Source organism: Trichosurus vulpecula, chromosome 2 (genome assembly GCF_011100635.1).
Source record: "Trichosurus vulpecula isolate mTriVul1 chromosome 2, mTriVul1.pri, whole genome shotgun sequence".
Lineage (NCBI taxonomy): Eukaryota > Metazoa > Chordata > Mammalia > Diprotodontia > Phalangeridae > Trichosurus > Trichosurus vulpecula.
Window position 1 is genome coordinate 34,780,899 of NC_050574.1, and position 22,794 is coordinate 34,803,692.

Below are 22,794 nucleotides of genomic sequence, written 5' to 3' on the forward strand. Positions count from 1 at the left end.
CTCTGAAGTCTCACTAGGGGGATGTGGTCGTCTGAACCTAAGGGCTAAAATCACCCAGGCCATTTGCTGGACAAAGTGGTAGGGGCATCTCTGAGAACACCCTGGCACCACCTGCTTGCTGCGAGAACATCAGGACATGCCAGGTCCTCACTTTACGGCTTATGTGTCCAGTGTATGGGTGGGAAATAAACCATACTTCTTCCCCAAGAAGAGGAGGTACCATCGGCCCCACACAGATTCAGAGGCTGTAGATCCAAACATTGACGTACTTTATTGTGGGGGGAGTCCCCCCTGGGACCCCACCTTTTAAATAAAAAAAGTGCATAGAAAAGAAGGGATTTAGAAACCTTTGTACAATATATCTACATCCTGGACCCTGCAGACAGGTGGTAACTGGAAGAGGGCAGGCAGGGCTCCCTGGGGACGCGTGCGGAGGGGTTGGGGAGGGGGGAGATAAGATGGTAAGGTATGTGGGTGGGGTCCCCTCAGGGCCAGGCCTGGGGCCCACAGCTTGGGGGTCAGTTGAGGAAGCGGCGGCAGCGCTTGGCCCCACAGTTGCAGGGCAGCTTGTTGCTGGCATCCTCGATGGGGAACTTGTAGTCATAGGTGAGTTCCTCCCCCCTGAGGATGCGGCGGAGAGCGAAGATCACGATGTGCTTCTGGCCCTCCACGTGGATCACCCTCGAGAAGCAGTTGGGCTCACAAGAGTGGTTGATGAAACGCGCGGCATTGCCGTGCATGGTGGCATCCACCACGTCAAAGTCGTCCATTCGGAACATGTAGCACCCGATGCCCTGGGGAGAAGGGGCAGGGGCCGTATGAGGATCTCCCTGTGAGCCCCAGGCCCGGACCCAGGAGGCCCCTCACCTACCTTCCCATCGTAGTACTTTTCCCGCTTGTCTGTGAGCACTGAGCGGATGACTATGCCCGAGTACTCGATGACCATCTCCCCTGCATCGATGTTGCGTTTACAAAACAAGCCTCGGCCATGGATGGCTGATCTGCGTGGGGAAGAGGCACAACTTAATTTCACCTCCTCCCAAGGTGGGGCTTGCAACCCCCCCCCCCCAACCCAGTGGAAGCTACAGAAGCCCCCTCCTCACCTGTAGACCCCCACAGCCTCTTTGGATGTCTTCTTAAGGTGACGGAAGCGCATGGCCATGGGCAGTTCCAAACTGGTGGCACGCCTGGGGCAGAGAAAAGCATCAGCCAGGTGCTGGGGGGGGGGCCACGCTCTCCTCTCCCGGGCCCCAGCACCTGACCTCTCAGACCCAGCTCCCTGCCCACCATACCTGGTGGACCTGAGCTGCACCTCATCCTCCTCCTCATCACAGGCAGCCCCCTCAGGCAGCACTCGATGCTGGGATGCCAGGAAGTTGAACATGTCGAAGGTGCATTTCCTGAAGGGCAAGGGCACAGTCATTTCAGCCTACCTGAAATGGCGGTAACAGCGGCCCACTCCTCAGAGACCTTGGCCCAGGCAGCCCCAGCGTCAGGGGGCCTCCCCCCGGCTCACCGGAGGTAGACTTCTGCCCGGGCGGCACCGTGAGGGTTCAGGGGAGGCTCTTCTTGCCCCTCCCCCTGCTGGTGGTATCGGAACTTGTAGTGGTGGCAGCGCTGGGCCCCTGGCAGCTGCTCGGCCAGGAAGATCACAGCATCATGGTGGATCCCCAAGAGCCGTGCACCACTCATCCCTAGGGGGAGGAGTGGAGGGCCAGGGGGCATCACAGGGGGCTCCTTTTACCATGCCCCATTCCTGTCTGACCCCCCCCCCCAACCCAGTAACTCGTCAGACTCCACCCTGTGCCCTCACTGTTTTCTTGGTAACCCCTCAGCAACCATGTGTCACGGTGCCCCCACCCTGACCCCAACTCACCACTGAAGGAGAGGTGCCTGAGCCGGGCATGACCCCGGGCCTCCTGGACCTTCTCAATCAAGGTTCGCCATGCTCCTGCAGAGATGGGATGATCAGCACTTGTTCCGGCCCTGCTTGCCCCCCCCACCCCCACGCCCCCACCCCCCATCCATCTCACCCTCCAGGCTCTCAGCTTCCACACTGAAGCCATCTTCACTGCTGATCTCAAAGCGCAGGTGGGGCCCTGCCCGCCTGGGACCCTGGTTCTCCTTGTCTTCAGGGGATGGCGGATCATCCTCTGAACTGGATGCCTCACCTGCCATTGTAGGGAAGATGCTTCCAATCAGTTTCCCCAAATATCATTCTGATCACATCACTGTCACTCAAACACCTCCCAGTTCTTCACTGTCCCCAGGCCTCCATGGGCTGCTGTCTTCGGTACAGCCCTCCACAGAGATACCTTGATGCTCACATCATCCCCCATCCACCACACATGGGCGCTACACCCTAATCCTCTCAAGAAAGCCTGCAGGAGACCAGCTCCCGACACCTGGGCAGGCACTTGGAGGCCAATGCCCACTTCCCAAGTGTTTTCACTTGCCTCGGAAAACCAGAACTGTGAGAAGGCTCTGGCTGTCTGACCTTGACCCCACTCCAGGCAGGAGAGGGCTGCCCTGACCCAAGGGGAGTGGGGTGAGGACTCAACCTGAGTAGTGGTGCCACTGGGGCTCAAGCAGCAGGTCTGGGGGGCCATCAGAGACCTTGGGGAAGCCACAGTCCGGCAGTGGTAGCAATGGGGCCCGATCAGGAAGGGTCCTATGGAAAGGAGGAGCTAGTCAGAGCACTAAGGGGCAGAGGTCAAGATTCTTGGCAACTGAGAAGAGGGCAGGTCACTCACGTGGGACTTTCTCCCCCATGAGGGTCCCCAGGAGCATCCAGGTCAAGGACTCCCCGGACAGTGGGTGTTTTCATCCGTACTCTGCTCAATCTAGTTAAAAAGAATGCAGAGATCTGAAGAAAAGACCTGTATGTATGCCAGTAGCATCTCCCTCCCCATCCCCTAACCACCTCCCCCAATACCTCCCAAAGTTCCTTCTTGCCCCTGTCACCACTCACCCACTGCCCAAGGCCCCCACTGATTGGGGGGTACTCTCGGGGGACTCCCCCTCCCCATCCAGCCGGGGGGCCTTGTTTGGGGGGGGTGCTGAGGGGCTGCGGCCAGCGAAGGTCGACACCCTCTTGACTCGAATGGCTGGGCGGGGGGGGCTGGGGGGCCCACTGCTCAGCACCAGGGTCAGCGATGGGGGAGGTGGAGGTGGGGGGCGAACCACCCCCACCACAGGCAGCACACTCAGCAAGGGCCCAGGTGTGAGACCCCAGGCTGGGGTGGCGGTAGGAGGGGTTGGTGGAGGCCGTTTTGGCAGAGGTGGGGCTGGCTCACTCTCCCCTGCCATTTTCACAAACACCTGCCCCAGTTTGTTAACAAGAATGATCTTGGAGGCAGCAGTTTTGGGGGGTTCGGGGGCAGGACTGAGGCTTAGCACACGAACTCCAGGAGCCCCAGGAAGCCAGGCAAACGTCCGGGGGGGATCAGTTGGGGTGGGGAGTGGGGCTGGGGGGGCCTGGCTGCCATTAGCCAGTGAAGGGGGTGGTAGAGGGGGGTCTTCACCAGGGCCAGCCCCACCCTCACCAGCTCCACCTAGGTTCTTGAGTACAAACTCCACAATTTCTGAAGGAAGGTCCTCAGGGGGCCTTGCCCCATCCCCTCCTCCCCCCCCACCCCCTACCCCACCCACCCCTGGCCCTGAAGGGGGGGCTTCCTGGCCCCGGGGCTGCTGGACGGCCTCAGCTTCACTGTCCGTGCCATCATCCACTCCATCCAGCTGTTCAATTCTGGGGGTTCCAGGTATGGGACCAGGTGGCAGGACAGGCCCAGGCACCACAGTTGGGGGGAAGTGAATGTAGTGGGCAGCAGGGCCAGCCTCCTCCTCTGAACTATCCCCAGGACCCCCCCGGCTACTTCCCCCAGCCCCCTCGGCCACAATCTCCTCCTCCTGGAAGGGTTCGGATCCAAGCAGGCTAGCCGCAAAGTCCAAGTCGGCTGCGCTCAGCCCTGGCACCACCTCCATGTCCTCAAAGTCAGGGCCCAAGTCCTCAGGAGGAGGGGGTGGGGAGGAGGCTGGACCAGGGGGAGCCAGCTCCCCTGAGGTAGGCATGAGGGCCTCGAGGGCTGAGGTAGGAGGGGGCACCCTGAGCTGAGGAGTGGGCCTGGAGGGTGGAGAGGCCCATCGGGGTGGCAGCCGGGAAGCCAGGGGGCTGGGACGGCGGGAACGTCTTGGGGGAGCTGGGAAGTCGGGATCACCAACTGTTGGGATGTGGTGAGACAGAGATGATGGACTTCCTGTAAGGGAAGAGAAGATGTGAGACTCAAAACTCCAAGCCCAACATCAACACAGCTCACTCTTCCTCTCTTCGTCCCTGAATGACCCGTCCATCTCTATACTCCCCAAAGCCAGTCCCCTCACTAACAGCTGCTTGGTTCATACTCACCAGGGGAGGGGAGTGGCCAGCAGGAGACACCTCCCAGGGGCCTTCGGGAAGGTGAGTAGTTGGGCACTTTGATTCTAGCCCCTGAGACAGATCGGGGAACCGGGGAAGGGGTGATGCTCTGCTCTGGAGGCGGGGGTAAGGGGCCTGTGTTTTGGGCAGGGGAGTAGCGCTCAGGACCCAGGGAAACTGTGTCAGGCCCTGGTTGGGGGGACTCGGCTCCAAGCAGCTCTGAAACAACATGACACACAACATTAGGGGAAGAGGGAGAAAATGGGTCCTATGGGGGGTGGGGGTGGGGGACCTATCCTATTCAAACATGGGCAGTGTGCCCTCAGGCTCAGGACTCTGGCTTTAGCTCTTCTCCTCACATGGTCTTCCCTAAAAGAACCTCACCATATGCTAGTTACAAGGGAAACTCTCTTGACGCTCCACTTTCAGAACCAATCTCTGCAACTGCAGACATATCTCCCCCTCCTCAAGCTCAAGTGTCCAAAACCACGCCCCTCCAGCCTCCCTGACCTCCCCTCCAGCCTCCCCGATCTCTCCTCCTGCCTTCCCCATCTCTCTTCCTATATTACCAATTTCTCAGTGGCCTCCCCATTCTCCCAATCACTGGGGCCTGACAGCTGAATGTCCTCTGCCCTTCTCTCACTTTTGCTGATTATGCCTCACAGTCTTTCTCGCATCCATCTCATTTCTAGCACCAACCCATCTTTCCTTCTCTATTCTTACAGTTACATGAGATAGATTAATCACTCTAAAGTTATTGCTGTCATCACATCCTCTCCCTACTCAATGAAATTCCAGGCTTTCTACTAAACCATTCAACTCTGGTTAAATTCCTGAATCTGGCATTCAGGGCCTCGGACAACCTGGCCCCTTCCTACTTTTCCAGACTTATTTCCTGTCCCTCCTCAAGACACCCTTTCCAATTCCCTCCAGGTTATCTCTGGCTGCTACAGACAGTACCACCTCTCTGCCTTGGCTCTGTCCTACCCCCACCCTCCAAGATCCACCAACACAAAGCCTTCCTTGACATACCCAGTTCACCTTCCCTTCAGGTCCTCTCCCTCCCAAGTATAAGCTCGGCAATTATGAGGACACATCACTTTTGCCTCCAACACCAGAAAGCCAGAGGCAAAAAACATGGCTTCCTACCCCCTTCCTCCTAACACAGAGCTGGATGCAAAGTGGAGCAGAGGAACTATCCGCAAGGGAATGAGACAGTCCTTACAAGCTAGTAGACAGGGGGTAGGGAAGGGGAGGGGAGGACAGGGCGTACCTGAAGTAGGGACGGGGCTATGCACAATGGTCCTGTTTTCCTCTGCTGCCCCAATGTGGTCAGGTTCCTCCCGAGGGCCCCGGGGTCGATACTCTAGGATCCGGCACCGATACCAGCAGCGCCGACGGGCATCCACTGTGCTCCAGTACAGACGTGAGCACCTGAGAGGTGAGGAGAAGAGGTGAGTCCAAAAGAGCTTAGGGCCCAGGTCACGGGCTCCCTTCCTCCCACACCCCGGCATATCAGGCAGGGCCTCTCACTGGTAGCCAATGGGAAAGAGCCTTCCCTCGCAGTCAGACAGGTCAGACAGAGTCCCCAAGGAATCGATTCGGATAGAGCCTGCAAGAAGAAAAGAACATGACAAAGAAGATGACTCTTGGGCACAAGGTGGATGAGGGGAGTCTCCGGAGAAAGGAGAGGGAGCGGGTGTCTCACCAATGAGCACATTGATGGCATCTGGCTCTAATCCGGTCAAAAACTTCCGCTTGAAACTGATGCCCTCAAAATCAACATAGACCCGGCGGAGAACATCAAAGCCGTCAGGAGTCACGATCTCCTAGGAGTGTGGGGAGTGGGGAAGTGTCAGCAAAGCCAAGGGCCCACGATGGCCCTACAAGCACAGGTTTCACTGACACGGGGAGTTGGCACAAGGGTCTCTGCGCTTTGTTGGGTTGGGGACAGGGGAGGGAGCATAGCACAGAGTGGATGAGCAGCAATTATAAGGCACCAACATTTATATAACACGATATAAAGAAAGGATGCAACTTTAAGAGGATCAGTTTAGGTCAGGTGAGACATAATTGAGAAAGCCCCAGGATGAAGAGGGCAACAGAGGGATCTAGAGGATCTGCCCCCACCCTGAAGGCCACAGTCCCACCTTGCCATCCAGGAGGTCCGTGTGTTTTTGGCAAAAAACCTTCTTGTCATCCTGGAAGATACAGCAGCTGGCACGGGCACACATGAAGTGGAAGTTGCTAAGGCAAGAGGACAAGCAGCAGCCCACAGTGGCTCCAGGCTTCAGGCAGAGTTCACACCTCTGAGAGGGGAGATTGGGGTTCATGGGCAACTCACACCACTAAAGGCAGCTAGTCTGATCTCAACTCCCTTTCCCCCAAACCCCTGGACCCCAAGATAATAGCTGAATTATGGAGCATTTTGAGATTTACAAAGCAAAGTATCTATTTTCATTTTAAATCTGAAAATAACCCTATGGAACAGTGAGAGGCATTATTTTCATTTTCCAGACAAGCAGGTTCAGGACTGCTGAATGGCTTGCCCCCAGTTGATGGGAGGTCCCAGAGCCTAATGTGCTCCTGGCCCCTCACCATCTGCCGGCCTCGGGCCACAGCTGCATGAACGTTCTTGAGGGAGCCGTCGTTCTCCTCAAACACTTCTGCTGACCAGATGGCACAATTGACGTGTGTCCACTCATTCTGTCCAATGTATAAGAGCCTTCCAGCCTCCTGGGGTGAAGAGGATCCCAGGGGAAGAGGGTCAGAAAGTAGTAGAGGAAGAAGGGGAAAGATTCCAGGGTGGGCAGGGGGTTGAACCTGGCTTGGGATTTTGGAGTAAGCACTGCCCATCCCCAATGCCACCTGTTTTACCTTGGAGTCAGCATCTCCATACTTGAGGCAGAGGGCACACTGGCGAGGGTCCTCTAGATGGGAATCCAAAGCTAGCTCCTTTGCCTGGGTGGCTATAAAGTGAAGAATGCTTTCAGGGCCGAGGTGCCAGCCTCCTGGCCTTGCCCCCTCAACCCTGCACAGCTTAGGCACTAATCCTCCACCCACCTCAAGAGCCCAGGGAGCCTGTCCCACCCTTTACCTGGAATGGCGCCTCCACCAGGGGGCTGGCCAGACACTGGGGTCTCAGACTCTTGTTGTCTCCACTGGGCATAGATATGATCCGCAGATGGGGGCAGAACTGCATTGGGCAGGACTCCACTGCAGAAAGTAGGGAAGACAATCACCAAGGGAACCTGGCTGCTCCAGGACCAGAGGGAAAATTCTCCTGCCAGGTTCCCCTCTCCTCTACCCTGGGCCTCAAAGCCCTGCTCACTTGGGCAGCCGGGTACTCCGTCTCCAGTACTTGGGATCGTGGGCGTCAAACCAACTGAAGGCAGACTCTAGTAGCTAGGGAAAGGAGACACAGGAGAAGAGAGGAAAGAGGGGGTAAGTAAGGTGGCTGGAACAGAAGTGGAAAAGATGGAAGAGCTCTTTCCCCATGCTGCACTTTCTCACCTTCAGTAAGAGCCCCTTGGCTTGCCCAACAGCCCGGCGCTCAGGGGCCTCCCCTTCCTCCATGTGCCTCATCAGGATACCGACCACATCCTCCATGAAGCTGTGCTATAAGGGGGTGGGGGGCTGTTAGGGAAGGTCCCTCCTTGAATCCTCAACCGCCCCAAGCCCACTCACCACAAGCCCACCAGCCCATACCACAGAGCTGTAGTGTCCATCTTCAAAGAGCTGGCTTACAGCTCGGAGGTCACAGGGTCCTCGGTGCAACTGCTCCCCATCCTGTCCACACTGAAATGGTACATGAAGTGAGCACACCCCTTTGGGGCTCCTCTTCCCTCTCCCCGAGAGGCCCACTCTCATACCTGGGTGCACTGCAGCAGAGGTCCAGTCACCTTGGCACTCAGTAACCCTTGCAGTACCTGGTGCAGTCCCCCCCGGAGAGCGCCATCCAGGGCTTCTCTCCACCGAGGAGGGGCTGTCCCAGCACACGGCCCACACGTATATAGCACCGAGTCTGGCAGCCCAGACAAAATCTCGTAGCCCTCATCTGAAAATGGGCAGGAATGAGGATGAAAGGGTTAGTGAAAAGCTGAGACCGCAGCTCCCAGCAGCCCTCAAGAGTAAAACACTGGAGGCTGGGGGAAGTTGTGCCCAGGGAGCTCATGGGATATAGAGTCCACTCACCCTGAAGGGGAAGGGGACTGGGGACCATCAGAGAGAGCAGGGCTGGGGTCCAGGGTGGTCCCCCCACCCACCTGAGAGGCCCTCGCACTTGGCATGCACCCAATGGTCACACTGTGCACACTGCATCATCTTGCTTTCATAGTCATTATCCTCATAGCAGCGTGTACAAATTGGGCAAAAGTTTCCTGTGGGAAGAGATGGGGGGTTCAGAAGGGACTCTCTCTCTCCACAAGCTCTGGGTCCTCCTATGGAGTCTCTACTCCCAGAGTCCCTCATCTCCACCCAGGCCCCACCCCTCCTTCAACTGTGGGTCCCTCGAGCCACTCCACAGCAGCTACTGCAAAGACTGCCCAGACCCCACCTCCAGGGGCTCTCTACCTTTCTCATAGAGCTGGGTACAGCCAGGGCAAAGACTACAATCTCCCGACCACTCGCTGTCCCAGTTCTTCCCCGGAGCTGCTCCGCAGCTTTTACATCGAACGCAGGCTGAACAGATCTAGAAGTATGGGTGGAGAACAGCATGTCAGCGAGATACGCAAAGTTTTAGGTTATTTGAAAAGCAGAGTCAGAAAGACTTGAGAGTAACAGACGAGGCCAAGGCACAGCAATGGGCATCAGAATCTCTTACCCAGTGACGCCTTTTACGGGTGGCCCGAGTTGGGTAACTGGGCCCCAAGCAGGCAGGGTGGTAGGCATGGCGGCAGCGCTCACACTCCAAGAGGTGCTATCACAGTTTAAAATGAGAGGAAAAGTCACAATTCTAGGATCTGGCCATTGACCACCACCCATGCCCCAATGGTTCAATTTTCCCACCTTAGTGCTACGGCCCTTACGCCCGCAAACATGGCAGAACTTGCATCGGCGGCAGCACCAGGTGTCATGGTGCTGGGGCAGGGGCCGCTCTGCTTCCTCCAAGCAGAAGGGGTGGAAAGGGTCACAGCACACCTGGCAAAACACCAGCTGGGGAAAGAAAAAGCTATTCTACTGTGGCTGTAGGAGGCCAAAGAGTTAGAGTACGCTTAGGAAAGAGGCACAGGGGAACTTAGGAAGGGGCAGCAGAAGACATAAGCAAGGGCATGATTGAAAGGGCACAGCATGGTCTCAGACCTCATGTAAGCCTTTGCTGGCACAGAGCAGACACACGAGGGGAGGACCCCCAGGCACAGAAGTGAGCACGCTCAGACCACCCATCAGCCACACATTTTCCAGGTCACAGTCCTCCTAGAAGAAGGAAGGTATGATTAGAATGAGAATGAGAGAGAGAGAGAGAGAGAAAGAAAGAGAGAGATCTCTTTACTCCCATCTCCCTCTTCCATAGTTCCAGCTCCTCTACCATCATGAGCTCCCTCATCTCAACTCCTCATGGCTTTTATCCTATAAACTAGCTGACCCTTCTACCTCAAGCATTTTGCTTAAAAGACATACTCCTGCCATCTTGTGCTTCTCATTCCAAAATGGTTTGATGGAATTAATTTAAAATAGAAAGTCAGCACTTCTGTCCCTCCATCTCTCAGCAGTTTGACTCCCTAACCCTGCCCCCAGCACCCCCCAAGCCCAATCAGACATCCACTTCTCATGCCCTCACCAAAACCATGCTTCTTGCTGTATACCTATACCTTGAAATCCACACGGACTCGGTGGATACCGTCAGGAGATTTCTGCTTTCCAGTCCAGCCGTTGGGGAAGGAGGCAAAGGGTCCGGGGGCAGAAGTGTCCTGGGGAGGGGGTGGGAGGGAGATGGGCCTGGAGGCAAGGCAAGGACAGCCAGGGTGGGGGGGAGGGGATCCTGGCTGCACCCTATTTTTCCAACCTAAGCTCCACTGCTTCTCTACAGGAATTCTCAGATCAGGCTCTAAGTCCTCCCTTGGACCACTGTGCTCCCCTGATCCCCCTCCTCCTCTTACCCAAGTTCTACACTTTTTTCAGAGCCCAGCTCAACATCCCCCTCACGCTTTCATTCATTTGCTCATTCAACAAAACAGTTGTCTTTCATCCCAATGCCTACTGTTCATTTGGGCACATAACCACACTGTGATGATTTCCCCAGCTAGACATTAAGCTTTCTGAGGTGAGGGGCTGTCCTTCTTCACTGCCTGCTCCAACCCCTTCCCTTTCCTCAGAGACTAAATTAGAGCTGGGCAAAGACAGACCCCCAGCAAACCCTTGCTCATTCCCACGGCATGACAAGAGACAGGGCTGACCTTTTCTAGGCGCCTCCGAGCCTTAAGCTGCACCACAGGCTGCAAAGTGGCCTTCCTGGGCCGGCTCTGCTCCTCGGGCTCCAGCAGGGGCAACTCTAGGTAAGGGAGGGAATGGTGACATCTGCCCCTCACATGGCCTGTTCCTCTCTGCTAACACCTCATGCCCTCCCCAGATAACTAGGGAAAGCTAGTTGTCTTATATATTTACTCCCAGTTAAGGCCAGTGTTTATTTGAACACAACTGAGGCTCATCATAAAGTCTGGCATTGTCTATGACCTATGAGGCCCCAGAATGTAATAAGGAAGAAGTCTCTTCCCTGTAAAAGCCCAGAAAAAGGTCCACCCATTACAGGTCAGGGGGTTAGGGGAAGCTAGTATGGACAGAAGTAATTGGCCCTCACCATTTTCTCGAGGGGCACGGCGGCGGGAAGCTGGGGGGACACCTGGGTCTGAGTCATCCGAGTCTTCAAAAATGTCATAGGAAGGCCGCTGTTTGACACAGCGACGGGCTGACTTGCGCTGCAGGAGGGGATCCTGTTCTTCAGACCCAGGTGGGGCCACTGCCTCTTCCCGGGGCCCCCCACCTCCTGACCCCCGCCTCGAGCTGGGAGGCCCAGGAGAGGCTTCCAGGGATTCATCAGAATCCCAGGGTAACAGTGTCTTCACCATTGTTCGGCCTGTGAGGACAGGGGGATAATGGTGTGGGGGATAAGAAGCACAAGTATTGGGAGGTAGGGGGGAAGGGGACACAGGTAAGGCAGAAATGAAGTAGAAGGGAATAAGTGGGAAGTAGGCAAGGGAAGGAATGTGGAAATGAGAAAGAGAAGTTTAAGAGAGTGAGATAGGAAGGATGGAAAGGACATGGGACTGGGACAGGGGTACAGGCCTCCTCCCCACCCAGCTCCCTTAGTCACACCATGGCCTAAAAGTGTGTTGTGTGTTTGGGGGCTTCATTCCTTGGTGGGGGAGGGAGGGGCGACATTACCTTTCTTAGCCAGGCGCTCCATCTTTCTGGCCTCAATCTTATCACACTTGCGGTACCTGGGAAGGGGAGCGGCCCATCACTGGGGAAGGGGACTAGAGGTCTGGTGGGGAAGGGGACGCTAACCCTACTACTGCCAGTAATGACAAAGATAAAGAAACTGGCCTCCAGGACTAGGACCAAATTTGGGGTGTTAAGATGCCTTGGGCAATATCTGGACAGAAAGGGTGGGAGTAGGGACCTCAGGTGATTCACAAAATGTTGACGGGGATGGGTGGGTGGCAGCACTGGGAGGGACCCAGGACAACTCACAAAGAGTACAAAAGCAGCCCTAGAGTAACTCACACACAGCACTGTTTTTTGGTGTTTGGGCCTCCAAACTTGGGTTTGTCCAGGCAATTGACACAGGACCCACAGTCTTGCAGGCGTAGGCAGCCTCGGCAGCGCCCGCATCTCGCCATCCGCATCTTCTTGCCTTGGTGGGAGGGCAGAGAACGCCTTGGGGCATGTGGCAGGGTGCTCCCAGTCCCTGTGGAACCCGAGCTCCCACCCAGGCCCGCTGGTTCTGCCTTTGCCCTTCGGGATCGTGACGGGATGCCTTCTGTCTCAGATGCTGATGATGTATCTGTTGTAGGAAGATGTGGCATCAGCACCAGAAAATCTGTTCCCCACCGTCAAGGTTTTCTTTTCTGACATCTGGACCCCCAGAATCCTCACCATCAGCGGCAAGGTCATGTCGCTCCCGAAGGGGCAGGGCACTGAGTCGAGGGACATCTTCAGGTACCATGGCTCGAGCCTGGCCCAATGCCACGGCAGCATGACGACAAACGTGCTTGATTCGAGGGCCCTGTACTGGTGACTCAGGACCCTAGAAAAGTAAAGCAAAAGAAATGATGGTCGTTTCCTGGCTTCTCCAATCAGCTTTCTCTTGATAACCCCCACCAAAGTGGGGTGCAAAGTGTTTTCTCTCCCTCCTCCACTGGGAGTCAGGCCCTCTGTCATCGCATACCGGTGGTCTCTCCTTCTTGGCTTCCAGAAATTCATCCTCAGACTTGACAGCCCCTTTGTCAGGGCTCGGCTTGAGGGTCCTCACAGCCTCTTCTGCCTTCATTCCAGGGCTCGGCTAGGGGGAAAGAGATGTGGTCAGGGGCTGGAAAGTGAGCAGAGAAGTGGACAGGGCAACAGTGGGTAGGGAGAATGGGCCTAAAGACTACGTGTAGAAGAGACTCGAAACTGAAGTAGGGTTAAGAATGGAATCTGAGAAGGGACTCCAGGCAGGAGAGATGGAGACAAGGGAACAGGTGGACTCTGGCTGGCTGGAAGGGAACAGGAAAAACACCATTCTCACCGGAGTCGGGGGCGCCACCTTCTGCTGGTGCTGTTGCTGATCAATCTTAAACAGCTGTACTTTAGCCTTCTTGAGGAGACTGAACATCTTCTCTTCTACTCCAGAGAGTGGAAGTGAAATCGTTCCCCGGGCACAAAGACTCTGCTCCTCTGGGTGAGGGGGTGGCTGCGGTGATGGCTGCGGTGGTGGCTGCTGCTGCCCATTGCTGGGGACCAGTGGGCCTTGTGGGCCCTCAGACTTTGTGGGTGTGGTTGCTGAAGCGGTGAAACAGGGCAAGCTGAGGTGATTGGTTCGACTCCCTGTTCGGGCCTCAGGCTCCAAAATAGGTTCATCGGCTGGGGGAGGCTCTGGCTCAGGGGGATCAGGGGGCCCCGGTACAGGTGTGGTTAGCACAGACTCATAGATCTTCAGGTGGGCTTCACTAGGAGTGAACTGGGGAGCTCGAAGCAGAAGGGGCCTCCGGGATGGGGTCATGGGTGCTGGGGGTGGGGCTGGTGGAGGAGCTGGAGGTGGAGGTGGGGCCAGCTCCAAACTCAGTGAAGTCCATCGGAATGTGGGCTCCCTCAGGATAGAACGTCTCTTTTCAGGAAGAGGGGCTGGTGGGGGTGTTGGTGATCGGGGAGGTGGAGAAGGGGTAGGGGTAGGGGTAGGGGTGGGAGTGGGAGTAGGGGTAGGGGTAGGGGAAGGGGCTGGAGCTGGAGCCGGAGCTGGTTCCTGGGGGGCAGGTGGAGAGACTTCCACAGGTGGCCGGGGAGGGGGTGAGGCCTCAGTCCTTGGGGGTCGGGGGGCCTCTTCATCCATGAACCGTCGAGGGGTCTTGATGAGACGGGAAGATCGAGCACTCACCACAGGCATGATAAACTGGCGGATGTTTTTCAGGAAAGTGGTCCCCTTGGGGGGGGCGGTGGGACTGTCTTCAGAAGGCCCTGCAGGGGGGACAGGGGTAGGGGGGGAACCACCCTCTGGCCCTGCTCGAGCTGCCTCCCGTTCAGCTCGCTGGGTAGGGGTCAGGGGGGGCCGGCCTCTTTTTCGGGATCGAGTAGCAGTAGCTGTGGCCGTGGCTGTGGCCACGGGAGGTGGTGCGTCTCCTTCTTCCTCAAGGACTGGAGGGGGTGGAGGAGGTGGCGGTGGGGGAGGAGGAGGTGAAGGTGGGGGAGGTGGAGGAGGTGGAGGAGATGGTGGTGAAGGTGGTTTTTCTTCCTCTTCCTTGGTCACCTTTTCCTCTTCTTCACCTTTTTCTTCTTCTTCTTCCTGCTGCTGCTGCCACTTCTGATGTTGCCCCCCTTCTCGGCTAGACCCAATTCTACCTGGAGGGGCCCCCCGACGTCCCCCCCTTCGACGGCCTCGACCCCGTCCTGGCTCAGGCCCCAAGGTCAACTGTCCCATCTTCATCTTTTTGGCCTTAGAGACGAACTTGAGTAGGAGAGGGAGCCTTCCCCGGCCTCGGCCCCTACCTCCTCGGCCCCCTCGACCAGACTCCCCTCTTTTGTGGCTCCCAGAGCCAGGGCCCGTGGCCTCTCGACATCTCCAGGCCCCGGCTCGTCGATTTCCTGGCACTATAGGGAGTGCTGGCTTAGGAGCTGATGTTGCTGCTACCACTGCTGGCAGCTTCTTCTTTTTACAAGAGCCCGGTGGCCGGCCTCGAGGCCGACGAGGGGTCGGAGATTCTGAGACACGGACCCGGGGGCTTGGGGGGGCCTGGGCCCTCTGAAGCAGCTCAGCCAGTACCTGCACCATCCGCTCTTTGCCAGTCTCACCCCGTCTCCGGGACGGGGCCTTCTGGGGGGGAAGGACTGCTTCGGCTGGGCGGGGAGGTGGAGGGGGGGTTTTCCTTTGTTTGCGGCCCCGGCCTCTGGGGGTTCCACCTGTGGGGAGAGTGGTTGTGTATGGAGGTGGACAAGGGTGCATCCCATGGATGAGGGAGCGGGAGCTGGAGCTAATAGGTAACTGGGACGGTTTATGGAGATAGTTTTCTAGAGGGTTAGGAAAGAGTCTGCCCCTCACTCACCTTGCTGGGACCGAAGCGCAGAGCGCAGGGAACTGGGGGCCACATCTTCATCTGAGTGGAAACCCAGAAACTCCTCCTGATGGAGGGGACCGGGGGTGAAGGGAGTAGTCAGTGGCAATGAAACCTCCTCCACATGACCCATGCATTAGGCTATACCCCACTTCCATCTTTGCTAGTCTCTGACTAGTAGAAATTAAGGAAAGTAAAGCAGTCTCCGAGGAAGGCTCTAATTGTCCCCTGCACTCCCATTCCTCAATTCATGACCCCAGTTCCCCACATCAGAAAGGGGTGGAGGCCACTAGAACTTGTTAGAACAAGCCTATCTCACCACTGGAGCTCATCCTGGCATTTGCCTACAAGTGGCTCTTTTCTCCAGAAGAGCTCTTAAAGTAGACACCATGAACTCAGGCCCCTCAATGACCAGAAAAGATGCCATCCCAACCAGCACAGGATCAGTTTCTCTCCTATAATCAGGTTGGGGCCCAGAACGCAAGAAGCTTCTTAGAAGGTCACAGCCCTGCAGCCCCTCGGGCTAAAAACATTGCAATCAAGCTAAAGCTTCGAAACCCCTCTAGGCTAAGAAGCAACACCAGCCCCAAATAACACAACAGAACAAAGTCCGGTAGATGGAAGTAGGGGGTGGGGGTGGGATCTAAAACTAGCCAAGCCTTCAAGACATCGGACTTCCTGGTTGTCACTGTACATCGCTACATCCAATTCCCTGGGAGGAGTCTTCTTTATGCCTTCCTCTCCACTCCAAATTAGAAAGCAGGGAAACTGAGGTACCACGAAGGCCAGGGCTTGGGCCAAGGTCACATGGCATGCCAAAGGTGGACAAGAGATGAGGATCCTGGGGTCTTCTCAACCTGAGGTTCCACCCACCAAAGCCATGCTGCTTCTACCTGCTACCATAGGTCGGGCATCCCAACACATCCTAGCCTACTATCTGCATTTCCTCCCCCTAGAAAAACTCGGAGCTCATCAGACACTATCGAGACATACTTTGCGCTACAGTTTACTCCAGCCCCCAAGAGGCCAGCGAGTTCCCCCACCCCCACCCACCCCCCCATCCAGCCAGTAGGCTGGGCCCACAGCACATTCTCCGAACTCGGGTCCCGTTCAATGAGCGCACTCTCCCCAGGCAGGGCAGGGCCGGGCCGCCCCCACCCCGGACCCCCCACGCCGGGCCCAAGCTCTCGGGGTCGGGGGAAGGTCCCTCTTCTGCCCCGGGGCGCTGCCGGCCCCTCTGCCCCCAGCCTGCTCACCTCCTCCTCCTCGTTCTCCTCGTCACTGCTCTCCTCCTCCTCCTCCTCCTGCCCCGGGCCCTGTTCAGGCTCCTCCTGCAAGCCGGCCCGGCCCCGGCTCCGGCCCCGGCCCCGACCCCGGCGAGTGTGCAGCCCCCTCCACAAACGGCGGAGCCGGCGCAGGCCCCGGCGGAGGCCGAGCAGGCGGCGCAGGGCCGTGTCCTCGCCGGGTTCCGCTCCCCCAGCCCCGGCCGCGCCGCCGCCGCCCCGCCGCAGGGCCACCCGGGCCCGCTCCCCGCCGCCGCCCCGCCCGCAGCGGCCCCCGCCCCCGCCGGGACCCCGTGGCCGGCCCGGGAAGCGGCCCCGCGCCGAGCCAGGCCCCGGGCAACCGCCGCCGCCCGCCGCCGCCGCCATCTTGGCACCGTGAGAGGGGCCGGGGAGGCGGGGGGAGGGGCGGCCCGGGCGCAGGGCCGGGGGGAGGGGAGGGGGCGGGGCGGCCCGGGGCGCACGACAATAATAAGCGCCACAGCGCCCCGACCCGGCCGGCGGGAAGAGGCGCGCCCGGCCCAGCCCCACCACCACCTCCAGCACCACCTCCACCTCCACCTCCACCTCCAGCAGCAGCAGCACCACCACCTACACCACCACCACCGCGGGGCACCACGGGAGCTGGAGGCTGAAGCGCCGCCCGGCCCTTCCTACTCCCCGCCTAGAAGACGGAGGCCTTGAGTCTCCGGGAGGAGCAAAAGAAGCGAGGCGCGGGGGCTGCCGGGAACTGTAGTCCCGCCACCTCACCGCTTCCGTTAACCTCGGAAAGGAGCTGGGGGGCGGAGAGTGGCAGACTACGTTCTCCAGAGCAGAGCCCTAGAGGGCACGAGGCAGGCCGCCGGGGGTCATGGAGGCCGCCGGTAAATGTGGTCCTTCCTCCCCACGAACGCCATTGTCCTCTCCGGCTCAAGCTTAGCAGCGCGGACTACAGCTCCCAGGGGGCAATGTGTCCCGGAGGGAAGAAAAGAAGGGCGGAGCCATGAAGTGCGCGGAGAGCGAGCGGCCTCAGTTCTGCGGAGGGAACTTTGGGAAGAAGAGTTTCTGGCCACCTGGTACCGCGGCCCCCGGGGCCATGCTGGCTGCTGTGCACTGGGGGCTCCGCTTCTGCACTGCCAAAGGGACGCGGGAACCCCCCCCCCCCGGAACTCACGGACCTCCCTGTCGGGCCGAGCTGGCCGGAAGCTTCGAAGAGGAAAATGAATGCCAGCCCCTATGCCGGTGCGGACGGCCACGGGATAGCCGGCGTCCCCTGCCCTCTCCCCCCGCCCCTTGCGGTGCCCCCAGTACAGCAGCGGAGAGGCCGGGCCGCCAAGGGCACCGTCTCCCTCCTCTGCGCGAACCGGAGGCACTCGGATGGGACGACAAAGCGGGACACGTTTTCGCTCCCCCTCGGAGGAGTGCCAGGCTCTGCCAGCTTTATTGTGCTCTAGAGTCAGGCCCCGTGCAGGGGGGCACCGCGCCCGCCGACTGGCTAGTGCCCACCGAGAGGTCCAGCTTCAACAAGACCGCGCCTCAAGAGCTAGGACCCAGCGGCCAGTCCGCGGAGGCCGCCGGAGAGGGGCCGGGCCTGGGAGGCCGCGAGCGCCTGTTCTCAGGTGGCCCAAGAGGGAGGTCGAGGAGGGGAGGAAGAGGAGGTGCCGGTGACTCGCGGGCCACGAGAAGAGGGAGAGGAGGTCTGGAGGAGGAATAGAGGGAAGCGGACTGGATAGTCCATGCAGGCGGCAGCTGCCCTGGTGGGTGGCTCCGAATGTAGGCCTGCATAGCTGCCACGCTGGGGCAGCCAGCCTGGCACAGGGGGCAGCAGTAAGGGACTGCGCCATGTGTCCTTAGGTGCTTGGTCATGGCAGAGGCGGCAGGAGAAAAGCTTCTCCCCTAGGGAAGGCAGAGAAGGACAGGTGAAAGACATTGTGGGGGGCTCTGAGGAAAGGTCTTAGGACACAGCAGGGTGCCTTTAGTTCCACTTAGAGCTGTCAATGGAAAGGGGAAGCTACCGCCTGTATTGTACCAGAGGGAACCGGGGACAAGAAGATCCCTCCAGTGCAGAGGGGGAAGGGGGACAGAGATATTGGAAACAGCACAGGACTCCCCAGGGGCGAGATCCAGGTACTTGTGTGGACTCTGTAGTGAGTCTCCATCTGGTGTTTGAGGGAGAACTTCTTTCTGCCGGTGGGACAGGGATAGGGACGAGGGGGGCCAGCAGCTCTGCTAAGGTGGTTCCCATAGGGTGAGAGTTAGCTTCCTGCCCAGGTACAGACAGAGAGCTGGGCCAGACAGCTCAGCATCTGCCCAGTGCCCAGCAGGCCCCCGGGGGGTGGCCGCCCCGCCCCCCCCCACTCTGCCTCTACTCACCTTTGTTGCTTCTCTGCCCAGGGATGCTCTTCTCATTAGAATTGGGCTGAGCTGTCCCCAGTTGGAAGAATCCTAGTGGGAATAGAGTGGGGGGAGAGGGGACTGCTCAAGTCAAAAGTTCTTCCATGTCCCCACCCAAGGGACTTGGCCAGTAGATAAATGATAAAGAGATGCCAAGCTTGTGCTGGGGAATGGGAGAACTCACCTGGGCAGGGGATGGAAGACTGGTGGCATCCCACATTGTCTGGGCTATGGCCCCAGAGAACAGGCTCCTGAGGGGTGAAGGGAGGGAGAACTGATGCCTCCTTAGTACCCTGCCCCTTTGGCAGACCCCAGGTCAACCTGGCCTCTCCAGAGGGTACCAGCTCCAGTGGCTGTTTCCTGCCCTGCCTCATCTCAAAAAATGTGTGGGACAGGTGAAAAGACAGTGTTCTACACTGCAGAAGTGACTTCATGGCTGCTCCCCTCCCAGTATGTCAGTGCCCTATCCCCAAAGCCTCCCTCTTGTTCCGCCTGCCCAAACTCACCTCTGTTCCTGATGCCACATTTCTCTCCAGGCTTTAGGGATGGGCGTACTATGGGGGAAGGAGGTTCCATACCTTGGGAACAGCAACAGGATGCCCCCAAGGATAGACTTGCCCTCTTGGCACCAGGGCACCCCCTCAAACATCCTTCTGAGGTCTCCAAATTCTTAGCCCTTGAAGGAGGGGTTTTGGACAAGGCCACTAGGGCCTCTTCCTGCTGCTGCTTTTCTCCCATCTTCTGAGTAGGTACCCTTGACCTTGGCCAAACATCAAGGGGCTTTCCCAATTTCAACTTCTTTGATTCATTTTTCCCTCCTCTTGCCTCTCCAGGTGGTTCTTCTGGGTTTTCCTGATATAGTGTCAGTTCCTGATATCCCTCTTCAACCTGTTCCCCAAGAACCCTCCTGCACTCTTAATTCGAGGGTCTCTACTCCAAAGGCTGAGGTTGCCTCCCGGAGAGGACCCAGCTCCTTAGGCCTCAGTTCCAGGGTCTCACCATAAGCAGAGTACAAAAGGTGAGCAAAGATGGGAGGGCTGATCCCCTCAGTGAACATCCTTCGGCCCAGCTGCTTGCTCACACCTGCCAGCACCAGGCTGTGGGCTGAGAACTCCTATGCCCCACACTGATCACAGCATCACAGAGTGACTGCCTTAGAGTAGCGGCTAGTTGTACTAGTCCGTCAACACCATGGGGACTGTGCAACTGCATAGAAGCAAGGGCATTGCACTTTGTCCAGGAAATGGTCTCAGAGACTTTTGGGAAGAGGCAGTAAAGTGGGCCCCATGGAGGGGAGGAACAGCATGGCCTCCAGCCTGTAGAGGAAGAAAGGTCAAATGAGGGAGTTGCTGGACCAGAGACCCTAGCCCTGGGGCTTGAACTTGAATAGTAACTTGAAAAATGAGGAGCAAATTCTGTGACCTACCAAGAGAAGAAGAGTTGAAACTACAGTATGAAGGATGGAAGCTAGATCCGAGGGACTTCAGGTACAGGAGACACCGTAACAGGATTATTCCTCTAGTCCTAGAACTCCCTCAGTAGAATAAAGTCCCTCTGTGTGTCCAGACTGAGGAAGGCCCAGGAATATTTCAGAAGGCCCCAAAGGATGGCAGGATGGGGATTCCAGTGATGCTAGACTTTGAGGGAGCTAGGAGCATCGCTGGAATCTGGCCCCTTCACTGACCCAGAAACATTGCTAGCAGAATCACTGAGCATTCCCCAAAGAAGTAAAGGATTTAGTACTCAAGAGTGACAGAAATGAAATCAGAGTTGAGGTAAGGGCTTTGATGGGAATAAGGTGAAATTCTAATGCCTACGAGGAAAGCTCTGAGGCATCTTATCTTTCCTTGGAACTGAGAACTCCCCAACAATGAACCAGGAAGAGGGTGAGCTCCCATTCTTAGGGGGTCATGAGAAAGGGAGAGAAGCAGAGGTTGGGAGGTTGAGGAACAGGGAAGGTCAGAAAATGGGGGGGGGGAAGACTTTGAAGGGGAGTTTTCATTAAAAACAAGAGAATTTGCAGAGGTGAAGGCTATTATTGCCCAGGTTCTGGAAAGACTGAGAAAATTGAAAAGGCTCTTGGCTCCAGATGTCTTAAGTTTAATATTTTGTGAGGTAAAAACTGGAGAATAAAGAAACAGCTCTGTGTCATGTCTCTTGCAAATTGAAGAGGAAACCCCAGGTAAAAGAACTTTCAGAGACAAAATGATTTTCATGAAAAGAGGGCTAGAGAGTATACAAAGGATGTAGATCCACAATGCCTAATGAGTGGGATTTAGAAGCCGAGTTCTAGTGTGGGGTGAAAAAGAAAACCCCAGCTAGAGAAAGGAGACCACTTACTGGTTGTAGATACTTGAGGCCTCTGAGCTACTCTTGGGGCTCCTGCTCCCCAGGCCTCAATTTCCATTAGCTCCACCCACTTCCCTGGGGCCCTCTTATTGGATGCCCTAGTCTACCATTTTCCCACCAAGAGGGTAGAGTTTCACACCCCTTCATGTACCCTCAATTTTGTAGGATCACCCATTTTGTAACCTTGAGCTCTTTTTCCTAGGGCTGACAGCTGATTTATAGCTGACTGGGTTGGAAAGATGGAAGTTGTTATGTCCCTGATCCTGAAGGAAAACGGACATAGATTCAAAGGAATAGAAATGAGGCAAATACAAAATGATTTTGTCCCTCACACTGAATCATACTGGGTACCTCTGATCAGGATTTGCTTAATGGGAATGTTCTGGTCAGTTGGTGGAGAGAAGTGTTGGCCAGATGACATGACTTAAAGTATCCACCAAGTTCTGGAAGGGAAAGCCCCAAGGTAGACTGGAAATGTCTCTTTCTTTCCCACTCCCAAGTTGGTAGTAAGTATGTTTCTTTGAAATAATGGCTCAGAGTTTCACCTCTTGCCTAAGAGGATGGATGCTCAAGAGATTTCCCCTCTTCTCACATTTTAGTACTCTGATATAGGATAAAGAAAAGAGACAGAAACTCAAATTTCTTATCCTTCCACATCCTACTCTTTGCCACAAACCCTACAAACCCCTCAGCTGCTAGGTTGCATCCTGTTCCCCAGCTCACACTTCTTGTGCCAGTTGCTCCTTTCTTTCTAGCAGGTGTGGACAAGAATGGCTTTTAGAGTTATTCTACCTCCCCTCCACCCCCCAATTCTTTGAGAGTAGACCGTTTTGTCTTTATATCTGCATCACCTAGCATGATATCTTGTACACAGGAGATGATTAATTCATGTTTGCTGAACTGAATTAGAGCTGAAAGGAACCTTCAGGATTATCTAGACCAGTTGCTTTTTTTCAGGTATTCTCTCCAGTTTCTGCTCACTTTCAAGAAAGTTGGTTTGTTTTCTAGCTGTCGTGAATAATTAAATTAGTGTGCCACTGGAAGAGAAGATGGGAAAGCCAGGTGGAGTGAGGAGAGGAAAGTAGTGGCTGTGAGTCAGTTGAGGGGGAATGTGAGTCAGAATGAAAGGGAAAATGCAAATAGGCTATCTGTATTCATTTGCCCCTCCCTTGAACCTCAAAGATTTTCCGTTACTGTGCTTTTGACTATATTCCCATACTTATGAACACAGCCAGAAATCCAAATAAAGGGACATGCTCACAAAAAAAAAAACAAACCCAAATATACTGACCAATGAGTCCATAGATACAGAGTTCTCTGCACACAAGTGGAGAATCCTTTCCAATATCTGCTAAAGATATGAGAAGAGAGGAATCCAGAAGGGGAAGGGGACTGGGGAGATGATGTCATCACGTGAGGGGGACTGGGAAGAAGGATGTGATTGTCCCCACTCTGCCCTGTGTCATATGCCAGTGACTCAGACCCTTCTATGGTTTGCCCTTTGATGATCTGGAGGGTTTAGGGGCTGTCCCTAAAGGAAAGAATCGCCTGCAAATCAAACCTGGGGGAGAAAGAATGATCACACTGGGATCCTAGGATGCCGATGCAGAGTAGAGGCACAACAAGGGGGCTCCCT

General features: G+C 56.5%; 2 protein-coding genes across 3 annotated transcripts in view; one reads left to right on the forward strand and one right to left on the reverse strand.

The window, feature by feature from the left end:
- The window catches only part of LOC118839020 (zinc finger protein 850-like), a 902,460-nt gene that overhangs the window by 309,637 nt on the left and 570,029 nt on the right, over positions 1-22,794 (forward strand). The window lies entirely within an intron of this gene.
- On the reverse strand, positions 247-16,805 carry KMT2B (lysine methyltransferase 2B). Of its 2 annotated transcripts, none has more exons than XM_036746406.1 (37): positions 16,413-16,805; positions 15,148-15,223; positions 13,140-15,004; positions 12,801-12,914; positions 12,509-12,659; positions 12,137-12,266; positions 11,795-11,850; positions 11,211-11,486; positions 10,810-10,904; positions 10,225-10,323; positions 9,716-9,829; positions 9,422-9,568; positions 9,237-9,332; positions 8,987-9,104; positions 8,680-8,793; positions 8,287-8,471; positions 8,123-8,212; positions 7,928-8,032; positions 7,746-7,819; positions 7,512-7,630; positions 7,292-7,383; positions 7,013-7,150; positions 6,565-6,723; positions 6,123-6,243; positions 5,948-6,026; positions 5,688-5,848; positions 4,406-4,633; positions 2,972-4,256; positions 2,754-2,843; positions 2,562-2,671; positions 2,034-2,171; positions 1,877-1,951; positions 1,517-1,694; positions 1,293-1,400; positions 1,104-1,187; positions 872-1,001; positions 247-794 (listed from the first exon to the last, which is right to left on the reverse strand). In XM_036746406.1, exons 1-37 carry the CDS (start codon positions 16,803-16,805, stop codon positions 519-521), a joined length of 7,869 nt encoding a protein of 2,622 aa, XP_036602301.1. In that variant the 3' UTR covers positions 247-518. The 2 variants fall into 2 exon arrangements, with proteins under 2 accessions (XP_036602301.1, XP_036602300.1); XM_036746405.1 differs by having other exon boundaries at positions 12,137-12,416.